Here is a 27,768-nt window from a genome sequence, read left to right as displayed (position 1 = left end):
CCGCATGGGGTGCATGCCGCCTCTGTAAAGGCTCATTCAAAACAAATGCTGAATGCTATTTTCATTTTTCACAGTTTTTCATAAAAGCAAAAATCCTCTTTGGATTTCTTTCTGTTAGCAAAAACAGGTACAAATGTAGTTTTTTAAATAAAAGTGAAGTGGCATAATGTGAACTTTTGAAAAGTGAGGGACACCTGTGTACCCCCTGCTCCTACACACACCACCTTCCCCATAATGAGCACCCCCCTCCACAGTGGGACATTTGTCACAAGTGGTGAACTTAACTGGCACATCATAATCACCCAAAGTCATGGTTTACATTAGCGTTCACTCTTGGTGTTCTACATATAAGGACTGTATCCATCATTGTAGTAGCATACAGAATCGTTTTCACTCGTTTAAAATCCACATTTAAAAATTATTCTAATTATTCTAATTGCTTTACTGTTTTGTGCTGCTGCTTTTCCTCATGCTCCTCCTTTTTTTCCTCCAAGGTTAGTTTGGCTTCCATGTGACTTTGGAAACTTCTCACTTTATAGATGAGAAAAAGTTTTGTTCCAGAGGGGGGAAGTGACATGGTGAGGTGTGACAGAACTGGTACTGGAACCCAGGGGTTCATTCAGCAGATTTTTCCTGAGCGTCTACTACACTGTGGTCAGTCCTAGAGTGACAAAGATGAAAAGACAAGGCCCCTGCCCCTCAAGGAATTCAGCCTGCTGGGAGATTGAGTGTAGAAAAGAAATTGTAACTCAACATGATAATTTCTCAAGTAGAGAGACATATAAAGTGCAAGGAGAATAGTAGTATAAGGGCTTCACTTGTTTTGGAAAGGCAAGGAAGAATTCAGAGAGGAAGCAAAACTTGCACTGGGGAATAATAACTCCGATGAAAAAAGGGAGGGATTTCCAGGCAGAGGACAGCAATTTTTGCAAGGGCAGGACATGAGTGGCTTAATATTATGCTAATCTCAATGCTCCCACATTAAACTATAAATTTAGTACAATTAAAAACAAATATTAACAGGATTTTTAATGGGACTTGATAAAATTATTCCGAAATGGGTGAGAACAGCAAAGACAACAATAAGAAGAACACTGGAGGCAGCAGGGAGACTTGCCCTGCCAAGAATCAAAACATATTATAAAGATATATTAATTAAAACTGTGTGGTATTTATGTAAGAAGAAATAAGCAGAGCAAGAGAAACAATACAAATTCCAAAAACAGACTGGGAACTGTGTAAAGGAACTATAAATGGGTAGGTATAATTGCCAGTCCAGGGCTCATTCAGCTACATTTTTCCAGCAATTACACGTACAACCTTTTAAGTCTAGGGAAGTGATTGCTATGGATATGAACCGATTCAGTTATTAGCAAAGGAAGAGTTTGGTACATGGTTATTTGCATGTACATAAAAATCCTACCTGAGGTCTAACTTGTTCACCTGCAGATTTTGTGTCTCAAGGGTTTTTGTTTGTTTGTTTATATTAACATGTTAAGAGTAGGAAATTATGTGCTGATGTTATAAGAAAATATACTGAAATAAGTGTAGTTTGTATAGATGGAGCCAAATTGCAGTATGTTAAATGTTTATGTTGGGAGTAACATACACATAGAAGTAAAAAAGCAATCCTGTATTGGATCATCTAAGGCTATGGGAAACCTTGCTAGGATTGTAACTACCGTGTTTCTCCGAAAATAAGACCTAGCTGGACCATCAGCTCTAATGCGTCTTTTGGAGCAAAAATTAATATAAGACCTGGTTTTATTTTAATATAATATAAGACTGGGTCTTATATAGTATAAGCCCAGGTCATAATATAATATAATAATATAATACTGGGTTTTATATAATATAATATAAGACCGGGACATATATTAATTTTTGCTCTAAAACATGCATTAGAGCTGATGGTCTGGCTAGGTCTTATTTTAGAGGAAACACGGTACAGTAATCTCCCTCCTCTTGGGAATACCTAACATTGCACAGGCTCCTCTTCCACACTCACCAGGCCACTCGTCATGAAGAGCAGCAGCCAGGTGGGGGAGCAGCGGAATGGGGGAGAGATGAGGGAGTCTAAGAAGATGGCTGCATAAGGTTAGGAATGTGGAGCAAACGGATTTGAATAAAAGGAAATGGTGTAAATGTCTATTGCATTGCTTTGTACACCTGAAACTAATTAAAAAAAAAAAAGGAAATGGAACAGGGCAGAATTATGCTTGGCCCTCTGCAAATTTTTTAACAGTGAACATTAATTTGTCAAATATACTTAGTTGTTGTATTTGTGTCCCCTCTAATTATTTTTCCATTATTCATTTCATTTCATTTGTTGTTTATTTTCTTGGTAGATATAGTACATAGAGATCTAAAACTGGAAAACATAATGGTTAAAAGCAGCTTTATTGATGCTAACAATGAAATGAACTTAAACATAAAGGTAAGATAATAGAAATAATGGTAAATGTTTGCCTATAAACAGTTTGATTACAAAGTGGCAAAGTACATCCTCTTTTTAGACACCTTTTGGAAGCTTTGAGAAGCCAGAAAATAAGTGTCTGGTGATAAAAATAATAAAAATTTCACAAAAGACGTTATAACTGACAAGAATAATTTTACAAGTTAAGTGGTGCTGTTGAATTTTTTTTAAGTACATATTCATTTGGATAGTTCTAAATCATTAGTTAATAGCAAGCAAACAGATGCTCTGAATTCTAATTAATTTCAAAATTATGCCTGGTAATTTGATGTAAATGTGTTACAGATTTAGAAAAGAAAAAAAAAACCACACCTTGGCTGTGCCTTTGATACTAAATTAATGCTAAAGTCTGTATTTCTCACTGAAAATTTTCCTGGGTATTAATATTTATGTCCTAAGCACAATTAATGTGCCAAGTGTTTATTCTTGAAGATTTTATTCAAATTAAGTGTTCCTTAATGTCAAATAAATGATAGGATACATTATTTATTACTTAGCACTTTAATAGTGGCTGCTTTCAAAATACACGAATGTGTTAATTTAGGAATAAAATGTCTGTGAATAACTCACTCTGTTGCAGATGCTAAGTTCCTATTAATATAAACAGATTTAACGGTACTTTGTTTTACCTGAGTAAAAGTTGTTGAATATTTCCATTGTAAACTCCATGAAGGCAGGGATTGTGTATGTCTTATTCACTGTTGGTACTTGGAGTAGTGCCTGAAACATAGTATGTGCTCAATTAATATTTGGTGACTGAAGGAATAAGTGTTCTCCAAAGAACTGAATAGGATCATGAAACCTTTTGTGTACTTGAGATATAAATAGATTTTCTATGGAAAAAGATATGTGGGATAATTGTGAAAACTCCTGTAGAAATTAATTGATCTGTTTAGAAGAATGGTGATATCACACGTTGATAGGAACTTTTGTTACTCCATAAGGCGCTGGAAACTGCATTCAGTGTCTATGGACCAAGAACCTGTCTTTGGTTGCACGATCAATAAATGTTCCTGTTTTTCTGCTTTCAGCCCAAGGCTGTTGCAACTTGGGAGATAAGACCAAGGGCACATACTGAATATTTAATAACCAAATGTTTAATGACCAAGATTTAGAACTGAGCAGAGAGACTGCAGTTGCAGGAGTAGGGCTCGAGTGTATCTGTAGTCATACTATATATTTTTTCCTGTTGATTTGCTTTTTGTAGTTTTTAATAGTGTACTCGTTTTAATTAGTGCACTCTAGAAACACAAAGGAAATAATAGTAAAGAAAAGATAGTATTTATCAGAGATGGTGTTTTTATATAACTATAAAAAGGGGGCGTTTCTGGGAGTGCTGACAAGGATACTAATTTGCATTTTTAACAGTGTGTTAAACTGGGACATAGCTTGAGAATTAGAAAAATAGATAATGAGCATACTAAGCACGTAATGTATTTTACAGTGAAAGAATTTTAAAAATTACTTTTTTATTTGAAAAAAGTTAAGTGACTCCTTCAAGATACAACTTTCTATGTTGAACTGGTGATTTTAATTAGAAGGAGTGAATAATCGACATCCTGGGTGTTTTCTCAAGATTTGAGAAACGGAGCTTCTCTTTACCAAGTTTCTTTTTCACACATAGGGGTGGGTGGGGAGGGAAAGCAAAGTCTTTATTAGTAATACAGTAAGGCCCCTCCCTCCTCAAAAATCCCTGCGTTAAATGCAATTATAAAATCCTACCTTCAAAATGAGTGAACTCTGGGACAGGAACTCGTGACTGTCTGAGTTTCTTCTTTCAGGTGACTGATTTTGGCTTAGCAGTGAAGAAGCTTGGTAGGAGTGAAGGTATGCTACAGACCACGTGCGGGACTCCTATCTATATGGGTAAGTGAGTAGACTGAAAATGATTTTTCTATATAAGAAAGTAGAGCAACTAATGTGGATTAAGACCTGAGCAATCTGATTTTGCCATGATGACATATTGGCCCTGATCAAGCTACCGTTTCCTTTTTTAGGTCAAATGATTTCAGGTGTTTTAGCGTTTTTCTCATAGTTCTTACCTTCAAAGATTATAAGTTTTGTTTCTCTGGGCTCTTCTTATGGTTGTTTTTTTCTCTTAAGTGATCATACCCCAAACTTAATTAGTATTTTTGTTAATTCATGCTAAAATCGTGTGTATGTGTGTGTGTGTGTTTTGCTTCTTTCCATTTTTTTAATCCAATTTCATTGCCATCAAATTGTTTTTCATAAAGAGCACTGATATTTTGTAAAGCAATAATTTCCCATTTTTCTAAATGTGATTTTTAACAGCTTTACTGAATATAATTTAAATGTCATAAAAGTGTACCATTCCATGATTTTTTTCATACATTATACATAGAGTTGTATCACCCCAGTCCAGTTTTAGAGCATTTCTACCCCTAAAAGTTGCCTCATGCCTATTTTCACTCAATCTCATTCCCATCCAAGCCCCAGGTAATCACTAATCTTTTTGTCCATCTAGATTTGCCTTTTCTGAACATTTCATACAAATGGAACTATAAAATACGTAGTCTTTTATGTCTGGCTTCTTTCCCTTAACGTAATGTTTCTGAGCTATCCTGGCTGTGGCCTGTATCTGTAGCGTGTATTCCTTTACATTGCTGAACACTTGCCCATTGTATGGATACGCCACAATTTGTCTATCCGTTTGGTAGCTGATGGACCTGTGAATTGTTTCCAGTTTGGGGCTATTTATTATAAATCATGCTATTATCAACATTCATGTACAAGTTTTTATGTGGACATACTGTTTCACTTTCCTTGGAGGAAAATTGCTGGGCCATATATTATTTACGTGTTACTTTTTAAGAAACCACCACAAGATTTTCCATAGTTGCCGTAACATTTTACCTTCCTACTAGCAATGTATGGGAGTTTCAGTTTCTTCACATCCTGACACTTGATACTCCCTATCTTTTTAAATTATAGCCATTCCAATGGGTATGAAGTAATCTCATTGTGGTTTTTAATTTGCATTACCCTAATGACCAGTGATGTTGAGCATCTTTTTACTTATTAGTCATTTATATATCTTCTGTGATTGCATGTCTATTCAAATCTGTACCTATTGAGGTGATCATATATTTTTTCTCTTTAAATTTGTTAATGAAACAGCTTTTCAAAATGTTGAACCATCCTTGCACTTTTAAATTACACCCCACTTTGTTTAACATACTGCTGTATTCAGTTTGTCACCATTTTATTTAGGCTCTATGAGTGTAGCTTTCTTTTGTGCTGCCCTTGTCTTTTTTCGATGTTAGAGTTATGCTAGCCTCTCTTAAAAAATAAAATAGTTTTACTTTTTATATGCTCATGAACCATGTAGGTGATAGAAATTATGTATTATATTGATGAAACTCCCCCTCAAAATTTTTTAGTCCTGGTACCATTTGGGGGGCGTGGGATGAAGTTTCTATTATATTTTCAATTTATAGTAGGTTATTCAGTTTTTGATACTTTCTTGAGTCATTTTTTGATTTATGTTTTTTGGGAAATTATTCACTGAGATTTGAAGTTTTATTGGCATAAATATGTATATTATATCCACTTTTAATTTTCAGATTCTCCTATGTCTCTGTGGTTATATCCCCCTATTGATTCCTAATATTTTTTTAAGAAGGCAGTGCGAGGTAATATGGCCTCTGACATCACCTGGCTAACTCAGGATTCTAGCTCTGCCACTTAACGGTACTATCTGATTAACCCGGGCAAACAATGTAACTGCTTTTGTCACAATTTCTACATCATCTAATAGGAATAATATCACTCATTTATCAAATACTTTTTGAGGATCTATTTTGTATCAGACACGGTTTAGATATTGGTAATACAACAGTGAATAAAATGTAAAAATGTCATGTTGGCACAAACATTAAACAAAGTAAAAAAACTGAAATATCTGTTTTGTTCGAAAAGCTAAGGAAGAAAAATAAAACAGAGAAGGGGGAGAAAACGTATTTAGGATGGTAATAATATCTTTCTTATTTGACATGAGAGTTAAATGAGAAAATATATGTAAAGTACCTAACACAGTACATGGCACTTGGTGTTCAATTTTAGCTCTTGTAATAATAATACTACTAATTATTTTTTTCTTGATCACATTTGTTAATGGTTAGGTCAATTTCTGGGACTTTGAAAGAACTATGTCTAATGTTATTTGGTTTGCTTTTTCATTAATTTCTGCTTTTATCTTTCTGAATTCCTTCGTTTTACTTTCTTTTGGTTTGCTTTTTAACTTCCTTAGCTAAATGCCTATTTATTTGTAGTCTTATTCTCTAATAAATTCATTTAAGACTATATACCGGGGGTGCCCAAAAAATGTATACACATGACTTGTATTCATCTTTTGTTATTGGCATATATTGAGTATTACAATTTTAACAGTTTTTTTCCTTTCTTAAAATGTGTATACATTTTTTTTTTGGCACTCTCTGTATTTTCCTTTAAGTGCTTTGACCATTTCTTTTGCCAGATACAGTGTCCGAATTGTTATTCATTTCTTAATCATTTATAATTTTAGTTTTACTCTTCTTCTTTAATCCAAGAATTAGTTAGAAGTGCTTTTAGAATTTTCTAGGTGGTTGGGATGTGTTTGTTGCTCATGTGAGTGTGTTAGTTTCCCTAGCCATTTGGTTTTTCTGTCTGGTTTTCTTCATTGTAGTAGGAAATTGTGACTTAAAGCTTTTCCAACTTTTAGGAATTTTCTTTGTGATTGAACACATGATTTGTTTCTGTAAATGTTGCATTGGATATTTAGAAAAGATGCATATTCCTGATTTGTTGAGCATAAAAATTTCTGTATGTGTATGTTTATAAAATCAAATGTGAAACCTTTGTGATTCACATTATCCATATTGTTAATTTAAGTTTGCTGGCTGCCTCTCTTGATTTCTAAGAGGGTGATTAAAGTCATCCACCAAGATAGGGCTTTGAGAAATTCTCTTGTACTTTTAGTAGATTTATTTTTTAAAATCTGTTTCACCAAAATATAGTTTACATACAATAGCATGCACAAACATTAAGTATAAAGTTCAATGAATTTTGAGAAATGTACATACTTATATAATAGAATCACCACCCCCGTGAAGATATAGGACATTTCTGTCACCCCAGGAAGTACCTTTGTGTCCGTCACAGTCAATGCCCATCCAGACTCCAACAAAAGCTTAGTTTTGCTTGTCTAGAACGTTACATAAATTGAATCACACATACCAGGGGTGCCAAAAAAATGCACACATTTTAAGAGATGTTACCTATGTATTACTTTTTGAAGTTGAATTGAATTATGGTAGCAATGTGTAGTATGACGTTTGCTCAAAAGATGGCGTTAGTCAAATGAATGCTATTGACTGTATTACAATTTTAATACAGTTCTTTTCCTTTCTTAAAATGTGTGTACATATTTTTGGCACCCTCTGTATATTCTTTTGTGTCTGTCTGCTTCAGTTTCATGTAATGATTTTGAGACATATCAGTAGTTTATTCATTTTTATTGGTGAGGAGTATACCTAGTTCATTGTTTTTTTGCCTACTTGATGAAGAAAGTTTCAAAATTGTTTTATCTTGTTTGGGAAAAGACTGCTTTAGATTCTGTTCATATCCTCCTGTTGGCAAACGACATCTGGTCTGTAGTTACATGGGGAAAATATATCCAAGCACCCTGAGTTTTATGCCTGCTTATTAGTTGTCTACACTGATAACAAGTGAGAGAACAAGAGGGGAGACAGATGGTTTGTAGAGCTTGCTGACTTCCTAAATGGCTCCTTGGCACAGTTACTCTGGCCTCTGCCTCCCTAGGAGAGCTGTGATGACAGCGCAGTAGAAATGCCCCTGATGAGTAAGATGACTCTGAAAGAGTGAGGACGGGGAATCTGGGCCCCTGCCGTGTGTGATGCACCTGTGGGAGAGCCTTCTTAGAGTCTAATCCCAGAATTTGCCCTTGTCATAGACACGCGGCCAAAGAGCAACTTGAACTTGAATGATTCAGTATGTAAAGCATTTAAGTAGAGTTAAAGAATACAAGTAGTTGCTTAAAGGAAAATGTTAATTAGTTAATTTTCAGTGATTTAGAGACAAATTACTCAGTTTCTTAATTATCTAGAATTAAGCCTTTTTTCATTCTTTCTTTGCTTTACCTTTGGACTCCTTTTTGTAGCTTTTTAGTTCCTTTTACCAGAGGCAGAGGAAATGAAATTCCATTTGCTTTTAGTATGTATAAAAGGGTGTGTGTGTGTGTGTGTGTGTGTGTGTGTGTGTGTGTGTGTGTAGGTGGGGGAGCTTGAAACTGTTTTCCAAAATAAAAACACCTTTGTAACTTGAGGCAAGTCACTTAATATATCTGAACCTTAGTTTCCTCACGGGCACGGTGAGTCAAATGCCTACATACCCATCTCACAAGATCCTTAACTTAATTTATACAAATAACATAATTGATACAAAAGTACTTTGTAAATTTTAGAGTTCTATTGAAATATATACACATATTTTATTTTCATGTTTATAACTGTTTTATTCTTCCTGTTTCCTCAAAGAAAGATAATTGATCCCTTGCTGTAGAGGTATAATAGACATATTCTTGAAATGTCATTATGTGACTTTCTTAAAAGCCACCATTATAAAACATCTAATCATTAAAAAAATGTGCTACCTTAAAGTTAAAAACAAAAAAAAGTTCTACTTTAAAAAGACCATGAACGCAGTGTAACTTGAGAATCACAGAGGTGGGAAGTCTGGGGGACCCGGCTGCTAGCCCTTACCTGTGACTAACTGGCTTTTTCATCCAGTTATGCTGTAGGGGCTCTTTCTTTGTCTTAGTTTTGTGATTTAGAAAACGTGGAAAATAATTCATATTCTGTCATGGGAGTGCTGTGATGTTGTTATTATTATTATTATTATTGTTATATTTTACTAAAGTGATTTATAACCATTTATCTGAGTTTTTCTGTGAATCCAGATCGCTTTAAATTGTATCCACTTAAGGCACATATTCAATTCTAGTTTTGAAAAGAACAGATTGTTGTCTTCTATAACTACACAATCTTTGCAAAATCATTTCTTAACAATTTCAAAGGAATCAAGAGTAGTTGTACATTTAGTTATATAGTTTGTGCCATCGTTCCGTTGGAAGCTAAATGACAGGAGTGAGGGTACAGTGACATCGATTGTTAAGGCCTGTACATTATTCATTTAACATCTGCTGTTGGTTCTCTTTCTCCCTGTGGGGGAATAAATTACAGCACATCAGCACATTTTTCATGCTTTGTGTTTAAGCATTTAAAAGTCATTTATTGTATTATTAATATTTTTTTATTTCTGCTTGTTTGGCAGCCCCTGAAGTTATCAATGCCCACGACTATAGCCAGCAGTGTGACATTTGGAGCATAGGTGTCATAATGTACATTTTGTAAGTAGCCTGATAAATGTACAGTTTAAAATGAATGGTCTCTGACAGTAGAATCTCATAGATTTTCAATTAAACCTAAACAATATGGTTTTTAAAAAGCTACTGAAAAACAATTGGGAAGTCACTCTAAAAGCTGTCTTATTAGTTTCCGAGTACATCCATTAGGGTTTTTTTTTTTAAACACTATAAATTTATAACTTTCAGCTTTGCCTTTCATTGATCTGTAAATGCTACAACGCACTGTATGATCTGAGCAAAGTGAGAAACTTGGCCTTAAAACCTCCCTGATCCTTTGCTACAAACCAAGCTACTTTGTATTTTCTCAAGAGATTCACTTGTAGCTCATCAGGTAGAGGGAGATACTGGACTCTGGTTTAGAGCTACCCTGTGGACCGGGTATGTGTGAGGGATGGGCACTCACTAGACAGAGGTTCAGCCGAGGACCCCTGCATCACTTGCCTCTGGGTCTTTGCTCATACAGTTCCTTCTACCTAGAATGTTCTTGCTCTTCTCTACTAAACTCTGTCCCCGGTGCGGCCAGGTCAAACCCTGACACCTTCTAGTTCCCCTAATTCCTGCTCCACATCAGCAGTCACTACATGCATTATGTATGCTTTCCCAGACGACGTCAGGCAACATACAAAATGCATGCAAAACAGTAATGCTGAAAGAAAAACAAAATAGTAAAATAAGAATATTTAACTGGGAAGGGTTGCACATGTACAAGTCTGATAAAATTAATTGTTCACTTTTCTGTATTCTCTTTGCACTTTCAAAAACCAGCTATCATATTGTAATATAATTACTATATTGTGTGTATTTCATCTGTTTTCCTTGCTCTAAATTCCGTGAAGGACAGAGATCTTATTCATCTTTGCACCCCTGGTATCTGGTTCAATAGTAGGCATGTAGTCAGTGCTGAATATATATATATATATATATATGTGTATATATATGTGTATATATATGTGTGTGTGTGTGTGTGTGTATATATATATATATATATATATATATATATGTATATGTATATGTATATGTATATGTATATATGTTAAATTGAATTAAAGTGAATTTTCTAAGAGGTGTTCTGAAAAGTTAGTAACCATTGTTCTGCCTCTTGGTGAATATGAACATTTTTATGTTGATGCAACATTAGTTTTATGGTCATATTGAAGATTTCACTGTACACTCTCTTCCAGATCATTTCTAAATATTGACATCACAGTAGTTACATTTTCACAGTTTTGTGAAATGGCATACACAGGCAGTAGAAATTGGATGATGTGATTATAGCTGTAACTCAGATGGTCAACATACATCAACTGCTTAGATTGCATAAAGTATACATGTATTCACAAAGTTTTGGTCATTTGTTTTGTGCTGGTTAGAATCATATTGTAAAAATTCTGAGCCTTAGTCTTTAATTAAAAATATAACCATTTTAAATTAGTGTTTTATATTCTCAAGACTTTGTAGACAACACGAGTCAAATATAATATGTGTAATCTAATATTACCCAGTTCATGTGTTTGCTGCCTTTTTAGTTTGAATTTGATATAAAGGAAAGTGATAGTGTATAGATATGTTAAAATTTTTTGTCTTTCTTAAAGATATAATTTTAATTTTTCTGCTTCAGAGCATGGCTTCATATCATCATAATGACATCTTTTTTCTTTACAGTAGGTTTTTACTTAGCTAATCAGTGCCTATTCATTAATCTGCCTGAGCCCAGTGGTCTTATAGATAATTTCCTTCACCAAGGGCACAAACATATTACCTTCTCCAGGGGGGTTATTTTCTTGTTTATCAGTTACTCCTGATTCATTTCTACTTAATTGGACAATGATAACATACTTTCTCAAGGTGAAATTAACATAAATACTCTTTATGGGTATATCCTCTGCTGTTTTGATTCCTATGAATGCAGCAGAAAATAATAGGAAAGCTTTAAGAGGCATTTTTCATGTCTTGAATTCCCTTTTCTGGATGTGCAGAAAATTGCTGTCATAAAATTTCACATGCTGCTGATTGACCAACCATTAGATACATTCTTATGTAAGTAAAATTGCAAAGGACAGAAAAAAATGGAATTTTTTAAATGTAGCCCTTAAGCTATAGTTGCATGCTAGTCAGGCAGTGCAGGAGCAGCCAAGGAATTGGTGAATGTGCACATCACTGGTTATTAACAGATTCAATGAGCTGGGCTTTTGCTGGCCTATACTTGTTACAATAGATAGTAATTGTTCGTAAGACCATTTTTTTATGGCCTTTTAAAAATTGCATTTTAAAAGTAAACAAGAGTGAGGCAAGTAAGGTCAGAGAGAGGAGGGTCAGAATGAACTGGAGAAGTAAAAAGTATTAAAATAAGAGTTTGTGGAACAATTTGATAAATACCAATCTCTTAACAAGAACCTGTTGGTAAATGAAATATATTGTCCAGCCTAGTTTGTTAGACTACTAGGATGAAAACACCTTTTTCCCCAGGAAATTCATCATCATCATTTTCAAGTATAATATTTGTCAAATTTAGACTTATTCAGAAAATGTTTGTGGGAAAAATTTTTAAAGAACTTAAAGAAAAATATAGCTTAAAAAAATCGGTAGAAACGTAACTGCAAGGAGACTTAGAGATAATTACAGTTATGTACATAATAGACCAGCATTTGGGATTTTTAATGGAATCATGCCATTTTATTCTTTCAGTAATAAAAGGGAAAAACACAATCTTGAGAATTGAAGAACAGACATACTGAGTTGCCTGTGTGATGAGTCCAGGTCCAACTTCTGTTCGGTTATCACTGGGAAAACCTGGTTGTTGCCCTCACAAGTCAGTGTTGGCAACAATGACGATGCCAACATGTGTTGAGAATGTACTACGAAGAACTGAACTCAACATTCAAGCATGTTTTTGCAGTTTTGGTCTGGGTTACCTGCTGATGCTTGGGCTTGCATGTTCTTCATGATGTATATACAGGACAGCACTTCCTCTTCAAAGATTCCAAAGACACGCAGGCCCTGTATTACAGGATGTGCGAACAAGCCTGTGTTGGCTTAGTACATAACTGCTCGGGGTGGTACTGGTGCTGGTCGCTATGTACAAGTATACTCAGCTTTCACTCTTCCAGACTGAAGGGTTAAATCAGCATCCTCTGATTTTCCTCACCCAGGCCTTCTTCATTTTGTGTACTATTTTTGATGAGTTGTGGTCATTTTATGGATTTTTGGCTTTGACTCAAAGTCTATAGACATTCCCAGGGTTGCTCTTGGTTTCGTATAACATATGTATAGTGTTTTATCATGAATAAAACTCTTACATGGTCAGTTAGACTCTGATAACTCTCATTAGACTGATGAGTCAGTATATTTTTCCATATGTTTAGTTTGGATTATGTGCCTTACGCATGACCTTACCCTTGCTCGCAATGAAGAACGTCTCCTCTTATCTGCAACTATGACTGTGCACACACAGCATCCTGTATTTTAACCCCACTTAAGCTTAATGTTTCCCCACCTCGGAGAGCTTTGGGTCATTTGCAGATCTAGAGGTTTCAGTGTATACAAGAGCCTAGCAGTGGTCTCACTAAACCGCTTTGTTTCCATTTCTGCATCCAGAGAGGTGCCCACCTCTTCCTGTGTGTGTTACATGCCATTGAGTTGGCTCCGTCTTCTGGAGATCCTGGAATTGAGGGATAGCCATGATGTCCTGTCCTCTACAGCCCTGCTCAGCTCCTGTAGACCCATGCCTATGGCTTCTTTTATGGAATCAATCCATCTCATATTTCGCTTCCCTCTTTTCCTGCTGCCTTTCATTTTTTCCTTGCATTATTGTCTTTTCCTGAGAACCCTGCCTTCTCATGATGTGCCTGAAGTAGGACAGCTTCTGTTTTATCACATTTGCCTTCAGTGATATTTCAGGCTTCATTTGCTTTAGGACCCACTTGTTCATCTTTTTAGCGGTTCGGGGGTATCTGTAGAGCTCTCGTCCAACACCATATTTCAAGTGAATCAATTTTTTTCCTCTCAGCTTTCTTCACTGTCCACCTTTCATATCCACGTGTAGTTATTGGGACGACAAGGGGGTGGATGAGCTTAGCCTTGGTCTCTAATGACACATCTTTGCACTTGATGATCTTCCCTAATTCTCCCGTTGCTGCCCTTCCGAGTCTCAGCCTTCTCTTCATTTCTTGGCTGCAGTCTCCGTTTGAACTGATGACTGAACCAAGGTAAGCAAAAGCTTTAACAATTTCAGTGTCTTTCTTTCTGTCCTTCTTGCTGTCCTTGACTTAAATATGAAGCACCACTACTTCCAAGTCCTGTGGAAATTTAATTTTTAATAGCCTTATTTCAATTTTTAAAAAATGTAAACAAAATGATTGCCTTTGTTTCTAGGTTATGTGGAGAACCACCCTTTCTGGCAAGCTCAGAAGAGAAGCTTTTTGAGTTAATAAGAAAGGGAGAATTACGTTTTCATGATCCCGTCTGGGATTCGATAAGTGATTGTGGTAAATAGATCTGTTATTATTTATTAAAGCAAATATATATAATACAAAAAAGTTTGCTAGTAACTCAAATACTTTAAACTTCTGTTTAGTCATTAAATTTACTTGTAGAAATAAATTTACTTGTGGAAATAGTAATACCTTCACTGTGATTGTTATAGTCAAAACTTCCAACCAAAACAGAAAATACATAGTAAAAATTAAGAAGGAAATTTGCTGACCACCTAGTTAATTTTTACTGTAGAATATAAACCAGGTAATCCAGGCAATAAAACCTCATGGCCTTAAACTTTATTTCTTAACCATTTATACTAATATTTACTTTATAATTATGTCTTCCCTTCATGTCATACAGACCTATTTCTAAGTAAATTGGAAAATGTATGGTAGTAATTGTAGTTAAGATAAATAAGATTTTTCAGGATTTTCCTTTATTTGCAGCTAAAAGTGTTTTGAAACAACTCATGAAAGTCGATCCTGCTCACAGAATCACAGCTAAAGAACTACTAGATAACCAGTGGTTAACAGTAAGTTACAGTATTCTTTTTTTTTTTTTTTATCATGCTACCATTGTTTATTTTCATTTGGCCTTATAGTTTATATATAGTCTTCTTAAAACAGTCAATTTGTCTCATCTTCTGACAAGTTAAAATTTTTGAGTCTTGACACATTTCTGAAATGAGTATTTTCAAATTATTAAAACTATTATCACAGTTATTTATATATGTCTATAGAGATGTAAATGAACTTTGCTTGGCTTCATGTCCTGAAAGGTATCAAGTCCAATAAAATAGAGCTGAGAAATGCCCATTATTAAAGCTGTGAAATATTGAAGAGTCTGTGTACTTCAGTGACATAAAAGGACTGGAGCCGTCCGGTTCTCTTTAATTCTTTGGATGCAAGGAATCTTTAGGGACACAGAAAAGCCAACGTCTCCTTTGGGGACTCAGAAAAGCCGTCTCCTAACAGTGGCTGTTACCTAGCTTAAAATCTTGAGTAATTATTCATTTACATATTGTTTTTCCCATGAGACTAAATGCCTTGAGCACAGACCCTGTGTCTTACTGATGTTTATGTCCCTGGACCCACAACATTACCTGGTCACAATAGGGACTTTGGAAGAAGGCTGCTACTTCCGCAGTATTTGTTCTCTTTTTCTTCGTGCTAATGAGGATCTTGACTTTGACCTGGAAACATGGCTCTCTAGTGTTCTTTGCTAGTTATCCTGTCTGCTCATTATTGAGATGGTCAGTAAGATCTAAGTGGAAATAGGAGCAATTTCTGGGAAGTGTCCTTAAATGGAGGGGGTACGGCATGCTTCATGCCTGTCTTCTTTGTTGGTAGCTGGAATGCAGATGTGATGGCTGGAGTTTGAGTAGCTGCATTAGACCATAAAGTGGAATCCATATACTGAGGATGGCACAGCAACAAGATGCAGGGAACCAGGGCTCTTAGCTCACAGACCTGCTATGCCAGCCCTTGACTGCCTACTTCTAGACTTTTTTATATGAGTAGGAAACAAACTTTTGTCATCTTTAAGATACTGTAAACTTTGCAGTTGAGCCTAATACCAGTTAATACAATACTCAATAAATAATTGCTGAATGAGTGAATATTCAGCAAATGAATAAGTCTGTAGTTATCACAGAAAATGTCTGAGCACTGAGACTGGGGATTTCTACAGACACATTGGAATATTGCTAAATAATAATTATGAAAAAAAAAACTATTTTACATCTGTTACTTGCTAGACACTGTGTTCCATACTGGAGGTATATGATATGCTTACATTGTAGTAGTATTGTTGAGAGGCGATGGTGGCTTTGACAGGATGATAGCAATAGAGTTGAAGACAAATAAATGTGGTATATTTTTTAGGTATGTTGACAAGACTTGGTGACGGATTAGATGAGGGATGAGGATAATGGAGGAATTAAGGATGACTTCTAGATTTTACTGTAACAAATGATTGGATGGTGGTCCCATTTACTGAGATGTAGAAGACTGAAGGAAAAACAGATATTTTTTTCTGGGGGAAGGGTGTGAATCAAGGGCCCCATATTAGATATGCTAAGTTTGAGATGCATGTGTGACATCCAAGTGGAGATAACAAATAGGTAATAGAATATATGAGTCTGGAGCTGGAGAAGTCTGAGCTGGAAATATAAATTGGGAATCATGAGTATATAGATGCCATGTAAAGCTATCAGCTGAAGAGATAAATTAGGAAGAAAATACAGGTAACATAGAAAGGAGAAGAGGCCCTGCCTTTAGATACTACAACATTTAAAAGAGGAAAAGCTAACAATGGAGGCTGAGAAGAAATCGCTAATGAGGAAGGAGGAAAATTACGAGAATGGTAGCAGGGAAGTTTAGTGAGAAAAATGTGTGAGAAAGAGCGAGCAGTCAGCTCTCAGGTAAACGCTGCTGAGAGATCAAGATGAGAATGAAAGTTTCCGTTAGGCTGGCCAACAGAGAGGTTGGTGGTGACCCTGAAGGCCCAGATAAGTTTAGGTACCATAAATTTATAGTGATATCACTCTTTTTTGAAATTCTCTAATTTTCCTTTGGCAATTTCTAATCATTTCTTTGAGTAATATTTTTTCCTCTAAGAGCTACAAAAATAGTCTTCACTCAAAAAATGTGTTACATCTGCCCTCTTCTATGAATGTGTTGATCTCTCAAATGATTCTGTGCAATAAGTATTTCTGGCCTAAAGTAATTGTGCAAATGAGCTAGCAGTTAAATGGATCATTGCAAAACTGTACTGAGTAGATTTTTAGTACAGCAAAATCAAAAACTGTAAAGCAGATGGTGTGCCTTAGAAATATATCTCTTTTCAGCATCACACAACATTCGGGTTTGGCCATTTAATTATTTGTGTTCTAATTAGTACAGCTTTATTTCTGGCTTTGGTCATTTTTCCAGAAGTCTCCATTTTTGAGCCTCTGTAACATTTGTCTCTATGTAGTCTTTGCCAAATGGATAGAGAAGTGACAAATAGCATGTACTAACTATATCAGATTATCCTAAGGAGTTCGGTGTATGAAGTTTAGAATACTGGCATTTTATAAACTTCTAAAAGGCAAAACTCTTTTCTTCTTAACCACTTGAAGTCTTACTTCCCATAATTCATATCCTGTGTTTGAAATAATCTAAAGAGAACATGTTAGTTCTCTCAGTGCCTTGCTGCTTTATAACCAGAGCTTATCTTTTGCAATATCTAACAGATAGTAACTTTTTTTTTTTTCAAAGAGCTTTATCAGATAAAAAGTGTCTATGGTTTAACCTATGTTTTGTGCATTTTGAAATATGGTACATATCTGAAGAGTATTCTGAGAAAAATAATCATTATTTCTCTATGTACATTTAAGTGAATGGAACTTAAAACACATATTGTCATCCTGATTTCAGAAGTCAAAGATTTAGATGTAAGGAAAAAAAGCCAAGAAATGACTTTCCTACAAAGGGAGAGTTTGCTGATGGCTGCCATCGGCAGAAGTGTGCCTGTCGTCCTCCTGTGTCCTTTCTTCCTTTTTGTCCTCTTTTCTCTCAACAGTGGTTCAAGAGTTTATTCCTGCTCGTTAGATAATACAGTTGCCTCTTGGTATTCCTTCAAAGCCCCTTGGTTACAACCAACACCCCAAATTTGCATTTTAAACAAGTTTCCCAGGTATTTTTAATGTTTCCTTATATTTAAGAACCCTGCTATACATTAATTTTCTTCTATGGGTCGTCAAAAAGGAGTTTCCAGATTTGAGTTCTATTGGTGTTATTCATACACTCAGTAATTCCTTCAACATTTGTGTTTGGTAACTACCATGTGCCAGGCCCAGTGCTAGGTAATAAAATATAGTTACAGGTATATAGGACATGGTCTCTGACATAAGGAACTCACAGTCTAGTAAGGGAAACAAGCTATATATGAGATGCAATGCAAGGAAGAAAATGATAAATGACAGAAGAAATTGCCAAATGGCCAGAGGTACAGAGGCAAGCAAGTGTGAAATCAGCAAGTTCAATTTGACTGGCAGATAAGATGCTTGAAGGAAAGAAGTGGGAAATGAGACTTTTGGAAAAGGAAAGAAAATTGTGAGGGGACTTGAATCTCAGGCTAGAATTTTAACTTCCTCTCACAGATAGTGGAGACCAACTGTACACCCTTTGAAATGAAGGAAATTATTGTTATACTGTGTCAGCCTTGCCAGGTGGCTTATTTTAAATGGGACAAGTCATTTAAATGTCTATATTGATTTTAACAAGTATCTTTTTATTTTAAGGCACTATAGGGTACAGAGATGAATAAAACTCATTTTCTCCCCTTGAGTAATGTACCACAAATTACAGTGTACTTTGCTTTATAGTCACACTTTGCAAAGGCACTTGTAATAAAGATGTGTAGGGTCTAATTTCAGAGCAACCTTTCCTAATATGTGAATAACTCCCTTGTTCATTAATTTAAAAATTGTTATTCATGTCTTAGTCATTAGATTTTTGACCCTTAGCCTTAACATACACACCCTACATAAGAAAATGGAAATTTTCTGATGCCTAACTAATTGTTGGATTTTCTTCCCTACTGTATATTTTCATCCTAAATATGTTAATACTCTTACCTTTATTTTACTATCTTTAGTTATTCTTAAATTCTGAATTATCGTCTGTATATAAATATGCTGTTGAGGCCCAGAAGGTTTTTATAAAAATTGTGTTTACAAGCAGCTCATGAACCAGGAACCTTGGGGATTTACTCAATGTTCAATGATTGATATATACTTAATTTTTAAACAGATATTTATTGGCTAACTACTGTGTGTTGTAGAGGACACAAAGATGAGTCTGGTACAGTCCCTGCCCACAGGTTCTCCACAGCCTCGTAGAGTGTTTAAAACAAAAACACGGGCAGAGAATGAGTATGTGGTGTCTGTGTGTGTGTGTGTGTGTGTGTGTGTGTGTGTGTGTGGTGTGTATGTGTATATGTGTGTAGTGTGTGGTGTGTGGTGTGTGTGTGGTGTGTGTGTGTTTGATGTGTGTGGTGTGTGTGTGTGGTGTGCGTGTGGTGTGTGTGTGGTGTACGTGTGTGGGGGGGTGTATGTTGTGTTTGGGTGTGTGTGTGTATTTTTAAATATATAAAAATATACTCTATTATATATAACATAATAAAATTTACTCTAAGAAATATATACTCAATATAAATATACATATTTTATATACAGTATATAACACAGTAGTAGTACTATTAGGTTTTCAAGAAGAGAGCTATTATTCCCTTTAGGGGTTACAGAGAAGGTAATATGTATGTGATCTGGCTCTAAAACAATGGCTAAAAGTACAAATTAATGCTGGAGTTGTGGTCTGAAGAAGAGGGATTCTGGATAGAAAGAAATTTACAAAGACATAGACAGAAGAAAAAGAAGTATACTCAGAGAATATGAAATATAGTAGTAATTCTGTTTTTCTAGAGCCCTGGAAGACATGTAGGGAAGTAGTGGGAAATTAAGCTTTAAAGACAGGTGGAGCTATTTTGCTCTAGACCTTGGCTTACATAAAGTGGACTTTATGTTTGGCTTGTTTTGACAATGGGTTGCTTCTGGAAGGCACTGAATTACCACGATCACAGCTAAATTTATGTGAGTTTTCTCCTTTGCCCACCCCCCATCCGAAAGTTCCTGTGTTCCCTTTTCCAAAGTGTTTGTACCACTCCCCAGCAAAGTGCCAGATATCTAGTTTTGTTCCCCATCTTCTCCAATGCTTGTTATTGTCAATATTTTTAATTTAGATATTCTGGTAGATATATAATGATGTCTCATTGCGGTTTTGATTTGCGTTTCCTGAACTACAAGTGAAAATGGTCACCTTTATTTATGTTTTAGTGGCCTTTTAGATGTCTTCTTTTGTGAAATGCCTGTTCAAGTCTTTTTTTTTTTTCTATTTGGTTTTATATCTTTTGCTTATTTATTTGTAGAGGTTTGTTATATATTCTAGATATGAGCCTTTTGTCTCTCTGTCACACACACACACACACACACACACACACACACGAACACACGTACAATAACAAGCATTAGAAGAAGCTCACGTAAGAAAAAGAACATGAAAAGGATTACTGCAAATCCTCACCCAAGCAGACGACTTTTGAAAAAGAATAGATCATTGGAAATTGAGGGTCTTGAAATCGATTGCCTGCGAACTGTCCTGCCCACACATCCTTGGGAAGTCTTCAGGTACAGGCAGGTGTACACATACGCCAGTTTAAAGAATGTCGGTTTGAAATATATTGGGTATGCTTTTATTTTTCCAGCTTTACTGAGATACAATTGACGTATAACATTGTATAAACTTAAGGTGTGCAACGTAATGACTTGATATATGTATTTATTATGAAATGATTACCACAATAAGTTTAGTTACTACATCCATCATATCACATAGTTTTTTTTCTTGCATTGAGAACTTTTAAGATACACTCTCTTAGCAGCTTTCATATATACAATATAGTATTGAAGGCTCAGCAACACCTCTAGCTAGAAATTCTTGGCAGGCAATTGCGAAAGCAGTTCTGGAATAAGGGTAAATAACTAAATTTCTCAGGCTGTTTCCTCCTAAAGAATAGGAATATCAATACCAACTTGTCTACTCACTTAGTTGCTATACTTGTGGGGGAAAAATCACTGAGATGACTTCGTTAGGAAAGATTGTAAAGTGGCACACAGTTGCTTACTTTAGTGGTTGTTATTACCCTGATATGCTGCTGTCTTGGACTCATTAAGACCCATTAGGACATGTTTGGTGATTGTATCGGCTGCTGTCAGTCCTTTGTGGGTATCTGCAACTTACATTATTTCTTTTCCTACTGTAATTTACATTAATTATTAGTCATAGAAAAGTAATAGTTGAGATTAACCATGATAAGTGATTTAACTGATAAACACAACAGAAAAAATAACTTTCTCCATTAACTTCATTCCCTCTTACTAAAATAACCATTGTTAAGTCTCTTATGTGTTCTTTCAAAAACATTCTATACATTTTTATGTATATACATTACACAAATGGGTTCTTATTATGCAAACTATTCTTTTTTATCTAATATACCTTGGAAAGATTTCCTTATTTTTACAAAAAGCAGCATTATATCCCAAACTATGGTACACTATTATTTTGTAAATAATCCCCTATGAATATGGAGCATTTAAATTGTTTCAGATCTTTCCTATTACAGACAGCAGTGCAACAAATGTTCTTAGAAATATATGTTTACATACTGTATCAGCCCATCTATAGGATAAATTCTTAACAGTGGAATTACTGGCCAGAGACAATGTGCATTACACATTTTGATAGATTTTGCTAATTTACCCTTCCATAAAAAGCAAGTAAATGAGACAGCGTTTCCCATACTCACCAACACAGAATATTATTAAACTTAAATTTATATCCATTATTAGGTGAAAATTGACATCTCAGTGTTTTGATTTGGATTTTACATATTCTTTTATAAAGTGACTATTCCATTTTTCTATTGAAAAAAAAATTATGCCTAGGAACATTGCAAAATGAAGAATTCTAGCTATTTACGAAAAGTAGAAAATGATAACTATAAGCTAAAACCCCAGAATGTTTCCTTTTAGCTTTGCTGAATTTATGTTTCATACCATCTCACCCTAGCTTATACATATAATTCATTCATTCATTTAAAAAAAAAACAAACTATTGTTTACAAAATACTGACAGGTACTGTCCTAGAAAAAGGCAAATTTTGTTAGATGAGGACATATGTTTGGGTCTCTGTTTGTGGGACATGTCTACTAAGGTATCAAATCCAAATCTTAGTATTTGAGCAATGCTTCTCCTCCATGAGTGTCCATTTTTCCAGTTTTTCAAAATAAAATAGCTCAACTATCTGTTAAACACGTGGAAATTTATTAACCAAAAGGTTGGTTTTCTATAGTTGTGATAGCCTCAAATTATCCGCCTGTTACTGCTGCTTTCTTGCTATTTGCTCCTTTGTAGTTAATGAGTTCAGCATCTGACCCCCTGAATACAGCCAATAAAGGGAGTCAGAGGTTAGTGTTCTGGTGGAGAGGTGACATACAATCTGCAGTGTCAGGCCTAACAGTTCCACCCATTTTTGTTTAGTTTGTTCGTTCATTTGTAATTTCTGTTGAACCCAGAAGGCTGATGACACAGAGCCCTAGGATACTCATTCATTGGTCAATCCAAGCATTTGATGCAATTCGTCTTCCAACTGCTAGCAGGCAATAAAGAGGGCAGTCTACTAAGTTACTGGCTGGACTATAGACAACAAGGAAAGCCTGGAATCAATACTACCACGTGTGCCCTGTTTGATATCACAAATGAATATAGGAAGCAAAGAGTTAAAAATTTCCAAATAGTAAAATGTTTTTGGGGTGTTAATGCTCCCGTTCTGGACCCTTTCCTCTTCTCCACAATCTCTTTGGAATGAGAAATAGGGTCATTTCTTTGAGTGCAAAGGCACTTTAGTTTAGCCATGTAGAGTGTCAGTCCAAGCTCTTGGGTGTTTGTGTTATATAAACTAAGCATTTCAAAGAGTGCCAGAGATGCAGATTGAAGATAATACAGGCAATCCTTTCTTTGCATGGTAGTGCAGGACTGTAAAAAGAATGCAGGGTGCAACTGTGCAAAGTGATCTTAATAATCAGTGGGAAAAATTATGATTGTTCCATGATCTTTAAAATTTTTGTTAAACAGTAAAAACTCTAAATGTTGATTATAAATATATAGGGAATGAAACAAAAGTAAAAACTAATATGTTTTTAATGAACTATAATTTAAAACATTAGAAATATTGATAATTAAAGTGTCTTAGTTTTTTATAAAAACGTGTCAAGATTAGTTTAAATTTAGTGCTTGCCTCCTTCTCCTTATCATATAACACAATACTGAGGGGAGCATCTTGTTTACGCCTTGGTGAACTATAATCCTGTTTTCTAAGTTTGGATCAACTTCCAACATTTTATCCTTTGTGCTTTCAGTGTCATGAAATATCTCTGAAAATTCTTTAAATGTCAAATATTTTGCAGACATCACTTTCTCTGAGGCATATTCATCCTTTCTGTCACAACCACTTTTTTTTTTTTTTTCATTTATGTTAGGTTTGCCTTCACTAAGTTCCTTTGGTTGCGTATCTGGATTCTCTCAAATGGTGGGGTGTCAACATTCCCACGGTCAGCTGTTTCTTCTATTACTCCATTTGTATGTGATTCAATTCCAGTGTTACCACTTTTAATTTCTTTACTGCACTTTCATCTTTGTTGACAAGTTCTCTGGGAGATGAGGCAACACAACTGCACACTTTGCTGTGTATGTGTGAACTTAATAGCAGATGCACAGTGTCCAGTCACCAACAGATTGTGAAAGAAGTAACATGATTGGTCACTTACCATGATGCACATCTAGCATTTGCTTAGTTATTGTGGATTAAAGAACTAGCAGTGAAGTTTGAACTTTATGCAATGAGAGTTGATACACCATGGTGACTGAAATTTGAACTGTGTTGTTGATATTATTTAACTAAGTCATGATGACTGAATTCATGCGTATCAGGACTGTGCAAAGCAAGGACTGCCTAAATAAATGGTTTATCACATGGTACTAATTGCATGTGATTTCTGTAGTCATTGCAATTTTGTTGAGTATGCTGGTTGTACAATAGACTCACTCTTTTTAAGGCTCTTTGGGAGCTACTTACAGAATGTAAATGTTCATTTGCTGTGTTGATCAGCATAGACTATATTATGCTGCAGTAACAAGTGACCCCCAAATCCCAGTGTTGTTGATGCCTTCCATTGCACATTGGCTGGAGGAGGTGAGGAAGAGAGGAGATTCTGTTTTACTTTACCTTCACTCAGAGACCTAGGCTGTGTGGCCTCATCTCTGTGCTTCTGTAGTTATTAAGGCACAAGTTGGGAACGTGACAAATTGCATGCTATCTCCTAAAATTTCCATCCAGAGTGATACATACCATTTCTGTCACTGGAGGACTCAACCCAGAGCTGTGGTTCAGATAAAAGAGAAATCAAGACAACCAACTCTCGGGAGGCCGTCCTAATCCTGATACAGGAAATTGTTGCAGGGGAAAGGGGAGATGTATGATTGTGGAATTGTGCACCTCGTTGCATGGGTATTGTCTTGATGTTGGTGGGATGCCTAGAGGTAATCTACAGATCTGTGACCAACTTATCACGGGTGTCTTCAAGTGGGAGCACTCTAATTGCTCTTAAGTGCTTAACCTGCCCGCAATGCAGCTAAAGCTTTCCCGAGGTGGCTTTCTCAGAAACAGAAAGAAAGCGAAAGACAAAAGTGGCTTTGTCCTTAACCTTGGGAAGATCAGTCCAGGCTGGTGAAGATGTACCATCTAAGTCACCAGAGATGTCGCTGAGGCTCACAGGGATGTCCACGAGAGGACTCAACCCTGAGTGGTGACCAGGTTCTTGTCTTCATGCAAGAAAAAATTCAAGAGCGAGACAGATGCAGAAAAGTGCAGGAAGTTAGTTTATCGAAACAAAAGTACACACATAAGAGAGAAGTGCTGGCAAATTCAGAAACTGAGTCGCTCCAAGGAAGTCATGATTAGGGGAATTTATCCCTCCTGAAGTGGGAATTGGTGACGTTCCATTGACATGGTTCATTCATCTCCTCCCCCTGGGTGGGACCCTCCGTTTCCCACTTTTTCTTCCTTTTTTGGTTCTTCTGGAACTGTCATGGTGTCAGATGCATGATGGGAGTCATAGTATCCACAATGCAAATGATATTATAATGATATTAAAATTAGCTAAAGGTCAGGTCCCAGTCAAGGGGATTAGCCTAGCTGGATGAAACTAGTTCTTGTTTTTCTCCAGCTGCAGGCACTGAACACAGTCACTTGTTACTTATATAACTAATGAGGTACCTCACGTTGTACCCTGTAGTGGATTGTCAATTTCCAAGGCTACCTATCCTGCCTCATTTTCAATCACATTTCACTGGCCAAAACAGGTCACATGGTCATGTCCAAAAAGAGGTAGAGAAGTACAATTCTGCCATGTTCCTAGAAGAAAGGAATGTTGGGTGAGCAGCATTAGTGACTACTAAAATACCCAAAGAATTAACTTGTGGAGAGTTTATCAGGGAAGGGCAATTGAGGACTGGGATTACAGACATACATATGTCAGATTGTCTCTGTCTGTGGTGAAAGAATCAAGTTGAGGCATTCCAGGAGCCTGGACACTGTGATTACATGAAAATTAGGGTTAAAGTTCGGGATGCAGCCAGGAAGTTATGGATCATAGGGATGAAGCAGAGCTGTTGACAGAGCCCTGGAGACCAGAACTCATTCATTTGAGCGCTCTGAGACTATCTGCTGTTCGAAATGGTTTCAACTGTTTCATGCTCTTTGAGCCTCTATCTATGCTTTGAGTTTAAGTTGATGGTATCTTTGAAGTTCTGGGATACTTAACAGAGATGACTCTTAAATTGAGCCTTGAAGGAAGTGTAGGCTATGGGTTGGCAGAAGGCATTCTGGAAGTAATGGTAGCGGTTGCATGAGGGCAACAAAAAGTGTTATACAATGCTATGAGATTGGTAAGAATATAGACCTTCTTAAAACAGGATGAAATAGAACCACGGGGAATTAGTTGCATAATGATCCTCATTTAATTATCACTATTCCCCACTTAATGTTTATCTTTCACTGCAAACATATTAAACTCTACAGATCCTCAATAGTGTACTCAGATGGCTGCCTTTAAAGTACTCTGTCTCATAGTATTCTGTGTCACTGATACTTAATACTTCAATCCACCCACATACCAAGTTAATTTAGAATCTCTCCAAAGCTGTGCTCACATCTGAACTTCCCATTTTAATCTAAGTGTGATCCAGATTTCTTGTCCAAACTTTCTCTACTAATCTGAGGGAGGAGAAAAAGGTATTTAAGGCATACCTAGTCTAGCAGGAGCCATTTGAGACTGCACTCATGTATTTCTTGGCATTAAATGGAATATTATATTTGAGAAAAATCTAGTTAATATAAAGTGTTCAATTTTGGTATTGTAAGAGGTGTGATCAAACAATACAGTGAATGTTTAAATTAAAAAAATTATTACAGTAAAAGACACATTGCCATTAATCCCCCTCAAAATTCTCCCTCTCACTTCAAACACATTTATTCCATAGTTCTTACCACTTTCTGAAGCAGTTCTGGAAGTCCTCTTTCATGAGTGTCTTTAGTTGCGCTGTTATGGCTGCCTAGATACCCTGAATCGATTCAAAACGTCTACCTTTCATGGTCATTTTGACTTTGGGGAAGAGCCAGAAGTCGCACCATGCCAGATCCAGTGAAGAAGGTAGATGAGGACACACCATAATGTTTTTATTTGACAGAAATTGCTGTACCAGAAGCGACATGTAACACGGAGACTTTCTGTTGTGATCACCAAATATGGTGAAGGCTGCTGCCGAGTGCCATCCAACAGAAAGGCAGGGACCTTCAATACAGGAAGCGATGCGTCAAATCTTAGTAAGAGTATGTGACAAGTTTCAACTTGTTTGGTGTAGTCAAGTCTGGTGTGAGCTGTGGTTGAGAGAAGGTGTGTTTTAAAGTGTACCGTAAATCATGGATCACAAATAACACATTAACATGAAATGGACAGTTTTGTCCTCCAAATGACAGTGCTCTGTGTTACACATCGCTTCTGGTACGGCAATTTCTGTCAAATAGATATATTACGGTATGTCCTTATCCACGTTATTGACAGTGTCACTTCTGGCTCGTCCCTAAAGTCAAAATGACCATGAAAGGTAAATGTTTTGAATCGATTCAGGACATCAAGGCAGCCATGACAGTGCAACTAAAGACACTCATGAAAGAGGACTTCCAGAACTGCTTCAGAAAGTGGCAAGAATGATGGGATAAGTGTGTTCAAAGCGAGAGGGAGTATTTTGAGGGGGATTAATGGCAATGTGTCTTTTACTGTAATATATTTTTTTATTTAAACATTCACTATATTGTTTGATCACACCTTGTATAATCACATCTGGGATAAAAACTGCACTGAATCAATTATAACCAAATGACCACCTTATATCTAAATCTTCCAGGCAACTAAGGGCTTTCAAATCAAACATCAATATTCTTAGATACAGCCCTTGACTTATCAACTGAATTTAGATTTTTTTTGACCTAGACATTTTGATATTATATAAGCTTGCCTTGAATGTGGGGTTCACTAGACTTGGGTGAACTTCTTTCAGCTTTCCTGTTAGTTTTGAGGTGGATCTGTCAGTACAGGGAATTTGTTCCAAGGAGCATCAGAAGTTTTGCCATTTATAATTTTTCCATG

General features: G+C 35.9%; 1 protein-coding gene across 5 annotated transcripts in view; it reads left to right on the top strand.

The window, feature by feature from the left end:
- Positions 1-27,768, top strand: part of STK33 (serine/threonine kinase 33) — a 135,639-nt gene that overhangs the window by 91,481 nt on the left and 16,390 nt on the right. For 4 of the 5 annotated variants that reach the window (XM_019728473.3, XM_019728455.3, XM_019728439.3 and 1 more), the window contains 5 exons: positions 2,349-2,437; positions 4,258-4,342; positions 9,830-9,905; positions 14,295-14,407; positions 14,846-14,931. In XM_019728473.3, the coding sequence (XP_019584032.2) occupies positions 2,349-2,437; positions 4,258-4,342; positions 9,830-9,905; positions 14,295-14,407; positions 14,846-14,931 (449 nt within the window). The remainder of the gene's footprint in view (positions 1-2,348; positions 2,438-4,257; positions 4,343-9,829; positions 9,906-14,294; positions 14,408-14,845; positions 14,932-27,768) is intronic. The other variant, XM_074335951.2, reaches the window with a different exon arrangement.

This window comes from Rhinolophus sinicus, chromosome 14, assembly GCF_057876585.1.
Source record: "Rhinolophus sinicus isolate RSI-liver-muscle chromosome 14, RSI-T2T, whole genome shotgun sequence".
Taxonomy (NCBI): domain Eukaryota; kingdom Metazoa; phylum Chordata; class Mammalia; order Chiroptera; family Rhinolophidae; genus Rhinolophus; species Rhinolophus sinicus.
This window is presented reverse-complemented; position numbering and strand designations above follow the sequence as displayed.